At 42.1% G+C, this 11,822-nt stretch overlaps 1 protein-coding gene across 1 annotated transcript in view; it reads left to right on the top strand.

Annotated features, from left to right (window-relative positions):
• Window positions 1-11,822, top strand: part of dhx16 (DEAH (Asp-Glu-Ala-His) box polypeptide 16) — a gene marked incomplete in the record, with an annotated part of 34,942 nt that overhangs the window by 4,017 nt on the left and 19,103 nt on the right. The window contains 11 exon segments of the mRNA XM_014333988.2: window positions 2,270-2,461; window positions 2,717-2,827; window positions 2,914-3,029; window positions 3,928-4,138; window positions 4,241-4,339; window positions 5,209-5,361; window positions 6,543-6,683; window positions 8,104-8,266; window positions 8,350-8,468; window positions 9,138-9,205; window positions 11,560-11,722. Of these exon segments, the coding sequence (XP_014189474.1) occupies window positions 2,270-2,461; window positions 2,717-2,827; window positions 2,914-3,029; window positions 3,928-4,138; window positions 4,241-4,339; window positions 5,209-5,361; window positions 6,543-6,683; window positions 8,104-8,266; window positions 8,350-8,468; window positions 9,138-9,205; window positions 11,560-11,722 (1,536 nt within the window).

An 11,822-nucleotide genomic window follows, 5' to 3' on the forward strand; every position in this document is an offset into this window, starting at 1 on the left:
TTTAAAAATATGTACATTTTCTATTTTAAAAAAACTCTTAATGTAAGCATAGAAGTGTAGAACCAAAGAAACATTTCCCAGCTCGGTCTAACAAAAATGTTCATTTTTACTTGAGAGTGATTTTTAAAATTTTCCACACAAAGGAAATTCCTAAATGCAGAGAAGCAGGTGATTTCCAGTTACAGTAATAACAGCAGAGGGGAGAGTCCACTGGCTAAGCCCCAGTTTTTCATGTATTATATCCCATAAATGACACAAGCCTCCAGGCCTCTTGTTTCACCACTAGATGGCAGAACTGATGATCTAAAAAAGCAGCCTCAGTATTTGATCCTTTGCCTGATGAGCACAGTGAAGTATTTTGGACTGTAGTGTTACATGACCTCTGACATCAGCGGATGTTGAGATCTGATCAACTTTTAAGTCAATTTTTTGAACTTGTCAGTGAATCTGAGGAAATAACTACGAAGAACCAAATCTGCAAAGTCAAAACATAATTATGCACCTTAAACGGATCAGAATTTATTCGTTTCCGTTTTCATTTCCACGTTTCTTTTTGCCTTTCTGCTTCAGCGCACAAACGATCAGGTTGACTTCAGAGAGTGCAGTGGGATCAGCCTTTCACCTGTCAGATAATCAATGCAGGTCTCAGAATAATGAATGCCTGCGTTCAGAAAAGAGCTGAAAAACCAGGGTTATTTTGGAAGTCATTTGCATGATGACACAGAAATCCTTAGAGAGGTGTGTAAACAGAACGAGAAGTAAAGAAATTTAGGGAAATAAGAAGAGACTACGTGCAAAAATAATAATTAACCCTTTAAAGCCGGTCGGAGCGGACGCGCTCCAGTTTGCGTAACTATTTTTAAATCCCGTAGCTCTGCAACCACGTAAGCTAGCACAATAATCTTTTTTGCATATGAAACCAGAGGAGTTGTACTTACATCTGATGCCATCAGCTTGTCCTCGGTCACGGTTTCCTTCCACATATAGCTTTGCAAAAACTGCATAAAAATCACTTGCAGCAACAAAAACATAATATCCCAGAAACACGCTTTGCCGATCCGATCAGCTGTTCGTAACACTTCCTACGTCCATCAGCGTGAACTATCACATGACCACATGACCTGCCCGAAACCAGAAGTGACGTCATTTTGCGCAAATGTAGTTTTTTACCATCGTGGCCTTATGAGCCAATACTGGTGTTTTTAAAAGTTATCTTTGACTTTATGACTTTGTGTCGTTTCTGGGATGCTGAGGACTCATATTGCACTGCTGGGAATAGTTTATTTTGATGCATATGCTGTTATTTTGCCAATTTGCATTATAATATATTTTTTCGTTTTTCCTGCAGTATATGAAAATTGGTGTATCTCAAAAATAAAACTATGAAGACACTTAAAATTTCCTTTGGTGGGAAACTAGTTTGTGAACTTTTTTCTATTTACAGTTTTGAGGGATAAGCCTCTTAAATTTCTGTAACTAGAAATATATGTTAAAAAAACAAAAACGATTTTCAATTTTTTTGTAGTTTATTGCACTTTTTTGCAATTTATGTAATTACTATGCACTTAATGCAGACATATTATTAAAATTTGGGCTATAATGGTTGCATTGATGTATATCAACTTGAAATGCTCCAAGAAATGGCTCCACAGCATGTAAAAATATAATATAAGCTCTGGCGGACTTGGTTCTATGGTCGGTCTTAAAGGGTTAAGTGATCAAACACAGAAGCCAGTTCATACAAATGTTTTGCATTTAGTAACAATTTAATATATTTGCTCATGTTTTCCGGACAGTTTCAGTCACGTGTGTTCCCAGGGTGCAATGCAGCCTGTGTTGTAGTGTGATCTTTGGAGTGATGAAAGGCTGTATTACAAGGAAACATGTTTGAGTTGGTGGAAAAACGAAAATATCTTCCACCTGCGTGCCTTTTTATATGAGTGTAAATAAAAGAACCAGTCGACTGTGTCCTTCCAAACCTTCTGTAAACATCGCTGACACAAATTCGCCTCCGATTCAACCCGACGAGTACACTGCAATGCATGACATCCTGTGCATTAGTGTTATCTGTGCAACAAGGTTTCATTTATTACTGAATGATTGTTTTTAAATTAATCTTTTGTAATTATATTTAAGCTTTTCTTTGGTGACACCGCAGGACTGCACTTATTTTCCTTGTACTTGTTACAGTGACAGTGAAGAGATTGTGATTCTTCTGCTTCACTGTAAAAACTCAAACTGCCTTTTCTTCTGACCGTGTCACGTTCAGGATCAGGATGCTCCGGCTCTGTCGCAGGCTGAGCTGAAAAAACAGTCAATGCAGGAAGTCCGACGCAGCCTTCCCATCTTTCCCTACAGAGACGACCTGCTGGCCGCCATCCACGAGCACCAGATCCTCGTCATCGAAGGAGAGACGGGCTCGGGGAAAACCACCCAGATCCCTCAGTACCTCCTGGAAGACGTGAGTGAAGAATTTAAATGTAGCTTCATATATTCACGTAGTAAACATGTTAGAGAACAGCGACTGGGGTACCCAGCCGAAATATTGGCCTCTACCTCTTGGAGTAAAAAACAAAGTCCACCACATTGTCCATGTATCCTAGGATGTTGAACTATAGACTGCTGTTCCAGTGTGAAATATTTACCTTCCAGAGTAAGGAAAATCCTGAGCATCCTGAAAGTGCTGTCAAAGTAATCCTTAAACACTTTCCATCAGGGCTACACCAAAGGAGGCATGAAGATTGGATGTACGCAGCCTCGCAGAGTGGCAGCCATGTCAGTGGCAGCCAGAGTAGCAGAGGAAATGGGTGTGAAGCTTGGTAATGAGGTGAGCTTAGTACATGACTACACCAACACTTGATGTGTTACTGCACCATCAAGCAGACTGAAATTGAGTGTTTTACTGTCATCCAGGTGGGTTACAGCATTCGTTTTGAGGACTGCACATCAGAGAGAACCGTGCTCAAATACATGACAGACGGCATGCTGCTCCGAGAGTTCCTCACCGAACCGGACCTGGCCAGCTACAGGTGCCATTAATGCGTCTGTGCCCTCTGCTGGGTTTTTATGTTGCTTTTCATGAAGAGCAGAAAGCACCTAAAAGTAACAGTGCTGACATGGGAGAGTGTACTTCTGTACTGGCTGCTCTTTACGTGTTTAAGTAGTTTATGGAAGCAGGATAAACGATTCTCATAAACCATTTTCTCTATTAAATCTACATTCTGGGAGCAAAGTAATGCTGCAGAGGATTTGTGGAGTTATGTAGGCTTTACTAGGAAGACAGGGCAGTTGACTTTCAGCCTGCAGACACAACCAGGCGTGCACGCTTGTTAAAGATTATCTTGGTTTAGGCAGGTACACAGTCTTAAAAGTAGGTAACTTTACCAGTACTGACCTTCTCTGTTTCTTGGCCACTACCTTTTTCTTCTGTGGGGGGTTTGGAAACCTCATCTGATTTAAATTTGGCCTACCTCTCCATCAAGATCATTTGGTCATGCGCCTGTGAGCTGCTAGGCTGTAGCGTCTCAAAATAGCAACCGTTCAAACCAACACTGACATTTTCATAATGTGAATGCAGCTGCAGAGTGGTGGATCTTGTGAACAGAGGAAACTGCAGTGAGCACTTCATTCCTTCAGCGTGTCATTGGTTCTGCTGCTCACTGGATCTGTCACCCTTGAGCTTATTAGAAAATTGCTCAACCTTAGCCAAAGCTGTCGTCACATGAGCGTCCGGTCAGTTTGAAAAGGAAGGTGACATTTTCTCTCTGCACACAGCAAAGTGCAGGTGGTCTAATCTGGTTTAATCAGACACTTTATTTAGTTTTATAAATCCTCTGCTGGCTTCTCTGTAGTTTGACATTTATCACCGAACCCGTTCGTGTCGATCGTTTTGCTCCCCCCACGATCTCTGTCTGTCTCCCCCCACAGTGTGATCATCATAGACGAAGCCCACGAGCGAACGCTCCACACCGACATCCTGTTCGGTCTGATTAAAGACATCGCAAGATTCAGATCGGACCTGAAGGTGCTGGTGGCGAGCGCCACTCTGGACACCGAGCGCTTCTCCTGCTTCTTCGATGACGCGCCTGTTTTCAGGATCCCTGGCAGGAGGTTCCCCGTCGATATTTTCTACACGAAAGTAAGTATATTTGAATCCTCGCCACAGTAAACGTTACAATTTAGAGCCTATAAACCAAACTGTGGTGTTGATGTGTGTGTGTCTGTGTGTTGTCTTATCAAGGCTCCAGAGGCAGACTACCTGGAAGCGTGTGTGGTGTCGGTGTTGCAGATCCACGTCACTCAGCCTACCGGAGACATTCTGGTCTTCCTCACTGGACAGGTGCGCTTCATATCATATTCCCAAGAGATCCAGAGCTTCAGACACGACTGTGATGCTCTGCAGCAAACGTCAGACTGAAATCTCTCTCTCAAAGAGTTACACCTAGTTTAACATCATGTTCTCTCCATGCTTTCCTTTGTGTGCAGATGTTTTTGTAATATAATCACATTCTAACTGATGGCTGTGAAACAACATTGATCTTCACGTGTTCTGTAGAATAGTTTGGACATACCACTTTATCAAAATCCTGACACAGAGGATCGCAGGTTCATAATGTGAAAGTAAAGTCTTTATTAAATATGGCTCAAGTGAATAAGAAAATCAGCTGATTTTAATGAAACTGATGAAATTGCCTTCACTTACCTGAATCCTTTTTCGTTTCTTTTTTCGTGGAATGAGGAAAAAGGTGAAACGACAGAGTCGCTGTTGCTCAGGACGATTCTTTCTCCATAAACTCTTTGTCACAGTGAACACATCACTTTCTGTGGAAACTTGATTTTCCCATGTGGCTCCTGCAGCACTGATAAAACACAATGAACGTCAGAAAAAGGCCACAGTGAACCTGAAACAGACCTGATCTAAAACCAAAGAAGGATCAGAGTGAGCTTGATCATCCATGCATGCGTTCATTCATATATTTCTATATTTATTCTTAAGATTTGACTCGGTTTTTGCTAGAAAACAGGTAAAATCCCACGTTCACTCTGATCTTGTAAATTCTACAAGTTTAGAAAACTGTCCTGACATGTACGGATGCAAAGGGAAGGAGAGGGATCAGAACAGATATGTTAGATATGTTAGAAACACGGGTACAGTGTCCTTGTGTGTGTCGGCTGATTGTTGAGCCTCGCTGAACGCGTGTCTTGCAGGAGGAGATCGAAGCGTGTTGCGAGCTGCTGCAGGAGAGATGCAGGCGGCTTGGTTCTAAGATAGCAGAGCTGCTCGTCCTCCCCATCTACGCCAACCTGCCGTCTGACATGCAGGCAAAGATCTTTAATCCTACTCCGCCTGGAGCGCGTAAGGTGAGACAGTGTCTTATTTCTGAGAAGCTTTTATTGTTTCTTAATACAGCTGCCCTACAACTAACAGGTCAGTGAAGGACTAATATTTCATTTTGGCTGACACAAAATAGACCAGCAGTCGACCATGTCGGGTTTTTGTTAAACCCTTATTTAACCAGGATACCAGAGTCTTGATTTAAAATCTGTTTGCACAAGTGTCCTGGTCTGTTTACTCTGCCAGCTGGATCAGCCTCGGATCATTTTCCTAAACTGGAATATTCACAGTTTGCACCAGCTCATAACAATCACAACAGGCTAACAGGCCTGTTTTTTGCTTTGTTTTGATGAGAGCTGCTGGAGCATTGCAAAGTATCATTAACATTATGCCAATACGGTGTTGAATACTTGACATAATTTATTAGCTAGTGTGCCTTAGTTGGGAGTTGGATTCTCTGGGAGAAACAGTTGCTTCTCACAAGTCCATCTCACAACCACAGCTGTGGTCCCTGCTGGTCTGCCTCCACTGCAGATGTCTGATGGTGCAGATGGAGGTGAACGGATCTGCGCTGTAATCACAGGGTGAAACCAAACGCTAGCTGTCATGCACTGCTGAACGTGAACTGGATGTGAGGCTCTGAGTGATGTTGGGACAAAGGGAGCTTCAGTTAAATCTTTCCACAGGTTCACCTACGAAACCTTCAAACTTTTAGGCTCTCGCTGGCCCAGGTCGTTCTTTCAGTCTTGACTCCAATTATAATCACTAGAAACATGAATCCTAATTCACATTCAGATTTGTTTAACTGCCCAATCCTAAGACAAAAGTTTCAACCACAAATGATCTTAGGTTAAAAAACGGCAGCTATTAAGACCTAAAACAATTCCAGCTGTTCAGGAGATTTGCGTCCCGTAATCAAGGTGAGCTAAAGCATTTAGTGCTGCGTGTAAACAAGGTTAAGTGTTATATTGGTACTTCGATCATTAGCAACATTAAATTCCACTGAGTCAACCCGTCGTATCCTTTGATTTTACAGCTTCTCTGTTAGAAATCCTGGTAAATAAATTTGAGCTTCCTGCAGTTGTTAATCATGTTTTTGACGTCTTTTTTTTTTTTTTAACCTCTCATTTATCATCTGGATTTAATCTTTGGTGGTGCAATGTTTTCTAACTTTATCTCTCGGTGTTTCTTTTCTTATCAATCCAAGGTGGTGGTGGCCACCAATATAGCAGAGACTTCATTGACCATAGATGGCATCATCTACGTCATTGACCCTGGCTTCTGCAAACAGAAGAGCTACAACGCCCGCACAGGCATGGAGTCACTCATTGTTACACCTTGCTCACGGGTAACTGCTTTTCCTTAATGTTTAACTAGCAGGAAATCAAAGTGAAGTGACGATAAATTTAAGCCATTTCCTTTTATTGCTGTTCTAAACAATGACGGGTGCATCCTTGGGATTGGTACAGGCTGGTCTGTGGGGTTAGACCAGTCTTCACCACCATGGAGGCACTGAATGGAGTCTTTGTGTCTTTAAATATGAGAGCTCAAAAAGTTTTGAATGAATTTTGATAAAGTTCTTTAAGTGTTTATTAAAAGAACAAAGAAAAGTTGAATGCATATATACAAAATACAAAAGTAAATGCTACCCGGTGTGAGCTGCCTGGGTGGAGCTTTTACTTACATATCACTCTAATATGAGATAAACTGTTACATAAAAAACAAATATTTGGAATATAAATATATTGTTTATACATATTATAATGTTTAAAGACCAAGTCCTAGAAGCTGAATTGAAGAGAAATGATGTCTCATTTATTAGCTTCTCTTTATTGGCTCACTGTTAAATTGAATTCCTTCTCCTTGTGCTCAAAGTGCTGAATGATTAGCCAACACCATAACTCCATAGTACCATTTTATCCTAATAGAGCACTTTGCTCTCAGACTGCAGGTCTACTTGTGTTCTTAGAGTTTCTCAAATTAAAATGGGAGGCAGAGCCTTCAGCTTCCAGGTCCCTCTCCTGTGCAACCGACTCCCAGTTCAGGTTCAGGACACAGACACCCTCTGCTTTTAAGAGCAGGCTTCAAAATGTCCTTTTTTTAAAAAAAGCTTATAGTTGGGGGATCAGGCGACCTTGAACCATCCTTTAGTCATGCTGCTGTTTGAGGCGAACCAAATTAACTGAACTACAGGTGTGAGATCACCTGGAAGGTCAAACATTTGCTGAACTTTATTGTAGCTGCAGCTGAGACATCGAAAGGTCAGACGTGTCGGATTCAGTTCGTTGGGTTTCTCGTCTGTGATTGCTTTTGACTTTTTCGTTGTTTTAAGGTGGATTGATTTTGGAGTTTTGTCTCCTAACAAGGCAGCTGGTGCAAACCTGTTTTGTGAAAACATCTTACTGAATATATTTGATTTGATCTGATTCGCACTGTTTTGGCTGCTGAAAGCAGCCCCTGGTGAAATTGTGTTTGAAATATAATCAAAGGTGGAGGAGGGCCTGATTGGCACACTGGAGTCAGCCAGAGATCCTCAGAAGAACAAACCTCTCCAGCTCTCCAAAGAAAAAATAAATAAGTAAATCTCCTGATAAGCTTGTGGGACTTTGAACCTCTTTGATCCAGGTCAAACATAAAAATACTATGTTAAAGAGACCTCAGAGATATCCTCCACTGGCTTCACAGACATGTATTGTAGCTCAGGTGTGGTGGTGTATTAGTGCAGCTGATTTATCTGTCTGTTTTTTTTCTGTGTGTTTAACTCTCAGGCTTCAGCCAATCAGAGAGCAGGCCGAGCAGGCAGAGTGGCTGCTGGGAAATGTTTCAGGCTTTACACAGCCTGGGCCTATAAACATGAGATGGAGGAAACAACTGTGCCTGAGATTCAGAGGACCAACTTGGGAAATGTAGTCCTGCTGCTAAAGAGTCTAGGTGGGGGAAGAAATGGGGATCCTGTGATTTTAAAACACCAGTTGGCTGCTGTTGTGTAGTGAGCTAATCTTTTTTCCTTGCAGGTATTAATGACCTCATTCACTTCGACTTCATGGACCCACCTCCTCATGAGACTCTAGTCTTGGCTCTGGAGCAGCTCTACGCCCTGGGAGCCCTCAACCACATGGGAGAGCTCACAAAGGTGCAAACCTGGAGACGCTCTCTATATTTTTAATATAGTCATATATATTTATAGAATTTCTGCAATCACAGGTTGCTTATAGACATTAACCTTCACAGTAGCGTGATGTGAATATGCACCGTCCGACAGAGTTAATAGAGGCCAAAAACAAAGCTAAGGGAGGGTCGCCAAAAAACTCCACCAAAATCAGATCGCACAGATCCCTGGGTATGTACAACAAAGAGCTGGTGAACTATCTCATCCTACATTTGAATCTGCAACAGGCGCTGCAGAGTTGGACATATTTTACATTCTTACTGTAACTTGAGCTGCAGGAGAGAGATACACCACCTTTTATTTTTACAGGAATAATCTGTGACCATCTCTGCCACGCTCGGCTGCATATTTGCATCACGTACTTTGCACACCTGATGCTCGTAAGGCTGTAAAATGGCTTCCAGCACTGAAGAGTCACTCACTTCCCTGATCAAAAGTGCTGATGCATTTTAACTTTTATTACCAATCTGATCGTGTTAATGAGTAATTATCAGGGACAGGAGGATGTTTTTAAGAGCGTGTGTGTCATTAGCCAGTTTTGTAGGTCATTGGGTTTGTTTTTTTTAAATTAATTGAAGTGTTTATTGGTATTTAACTCTTTCTTTCTCTCTGTCTCTTTTTGGGGCGGCTCAGCTGGGTCGCAGAATGGCTGAGTTACCTGTGGATCCCATGCTGAGTAAGATGATCCTGGCCTCAGAGCAGTGAGTCTCCAGTTTGATTGCATCATAGTCACCTGCTTGAGTCTGTACTACCTGCCAAATTAGCTGTTTATTTATTCAGTCACATTGCACCATGAAAGCGTTAAACTATTAATTATCAGGAAATCTGATTCCCACACTTTATGTACAGGAAGCTTGCATGGTTTGTTGAAAGATTTATATGGCGAAGTTGTAGAACAGGTAAGCTTGTGTGCACATATTAGCATGATTCCAGTCTGTCCCTCCATCCTCACATCTGTGCTGATTTTAGCTGGACGTGGAGTCTCAGTTGGGTGAGCTGAAGGGTCTCTTTGACAAGACGAAGGCTAGAAATAAAGGTTAGAAATATGGTTTAAATGGCCTGTATTTGTATAGCGCTTTACTAGTCCCTAAGGACCCCAAAGCACTTTACACATCCAGTCATCCACACACACATGGTGATGGCAGCTACATTGTAGCCACAGCTGCCCTGGGGCGCACTGACAGAGGCGAGGCTGCCGGACACTGGCGCCACCGACCGCCACCAGTTGGCAACAGGTGAAGTGTCTTGCCCAAGGACACAACGACCGAGACTGTCCGAGCTGGGGCTCGAACCAGCAACTTTCCAATTATAAGGCGAACGCCCAACTCTTGAGCCACGATCGCCCCACAAGTTTAACACAAGTCGCTGCGGTTTTTACCAACCAGAACACGTCAGTGATGCTCGGTCACTACATCAAAACCGTAACCGTAAGGAAAGAGAGCATCACGACACATCTGTGTGTGCAGATTGTGTCTTTAACGCCCTCACTGTCTTTGTTTCTCGGACATCTCATTTTATGAACATGTGCAGTAGAAGATGAAGATGGACTAGAGCAGGGGTGGGGGAACTCCAGGCCTCGAGGGCCGGTGTCCTGCAGGTTTTAGATGTCCTTGATCCAACACAGCTGCTTTAAATGGCTGAATGACCTCAACATGTCTTGAAGTTCTCCAGAGGCCTGAAGTTTCCCTGGACTAGAGGCTGCTGGTGTCCACCTACTGAGAAACTCAAACAAAAAAACAGCTAGTGTGCTTTCGTTGCTAGTTTTTCCACTGATGACTGCTTGGGAAAAACATCCTGCCTGTAGCTAAGCTGACACAGGATGCCATCATCTTTATCTAACAGAAATAGAACTTCCATTCAGCAGCTACAGCGATTTACACTGCTGTGTGTTCACTTTCTATTTTAAGCGTTTTTATGCATTTTGTCTCGATTTCTTGTCTAACCTGTTGTTATCATTTCCCATTATTATCAGCATTTATATTAACAATAGAAATTATTAATTTTGATGCACTTTTATGAAACTTTTAAATCTGTCATGCATAAATGAAAGACTTTTTTTGTTTGTTTATTACTCCTGCAAAAACAAAAATCACATGGAAGTCGTATCTGTAGCTGTGCGGACTTTCCCCCTTTCCATAAACAAAAAAGCTGTTGCACTTTAACAAAGTGTGGTCAGTAAGTCTGCCTGAGTCCGGTCTGAAGGATTTATAACGCTCATACAGTTACGGGCAGTTGGCTTGGAGCAGCATGTGGCTGAACCTCCACATGACAGAGAAACAGACTGAAAGACTGGATTCAGTCAACTCAACACGTCATTGTTCAGCAAATCAGCCATGTTTACCAGTTAGAAACATGATTGTTCATCACTTTGACAGCAGAACGTTGCTGAATTAAACACTTACACTTATTAGAGTGTTGGAAACTTGATCAGCTAGTTCACGTTTTGCAGTTTCATCAAAGACAAAGAGAGAGAATTAAAAAAAGAATACATAGGATTTTAATTAGCAGAAGTACAAATGAAGACTGTGTAGGACTGGTGGTGTCTCAGAGGGTGGGCAACATCTCATCTTAACACTCGGGTGGTCTCAGAGTAAACAGCATATGATGTTGAGGGGAAAATGTGATAAATCCCAGTTAGAGATCAGTGGCAGTAACTGAAGGAAGGCTATAATAAGATGAATGAGTGATTCTACATGACCTTCTTGTAACATTCAGTAGTATGAAGGTAAATATGGGTTTGAGGACACTTTTCCACCGCGGAACAAGACTGATGACAAAACAAAAGGGTGATTCACAAGGTTAAAACATGACTGTAGAGATTAAAATTGGATTAAACTCAACTGATGGACTTCTGTGTTTACATCAAACAAAAACATTATGTGCGGCCTGTGAAAGCGGGTCTGCTGTGGAGGAAGAAATGCAGTCTGTCTAATGTGTGGGGATAAAGGATGCAAGCAGGTTGAGTGAAACGGTTCCTTTAAAACCTGAAAAATGTGCATGAATTCAAGACTCGCACAGAATTTCATTTCGGGAATATTTGTTTTTTTTTCTCCAGGTACAAATGTTCGGAGGAAGTGTTGACGATCGCGGCCATGCTGTCTGTAAACAACTCTATCTTCTACCGTCCCAAAGACAAGGTGGTGCACGCCGACAACGCCAGAATGAACTTTGTGGTGCCCGGAGGAGACCACCTGGTGCTGCTGAACGTCTACAACCAGGTATAAACTCAGCCGGGTAACATCAGGGCTGGAGATATGTTTGATGTTTAGAAACACATTTGATGCTGTGTTGAAGTTGGCAATCTAAATTCAGGTAAAA

The sequence above is a fragment of the Haplochromis burtoni genome, unplaced genomic scaffold (genome assembly GCF_018398535.1).
Source record: "Haplochromis burtoni strain Fernald_Lab_line unplaced genomic scaffold, NCSU_Asbu1 Contig_64, whole genome shotgun sequence".
Lineage (NCBI taxonomy): Eukaryota > Metazoa > Chordata > Actinopteri > Cichliformes > Cichlidae > Haplochromis > Haplochromis burtoni.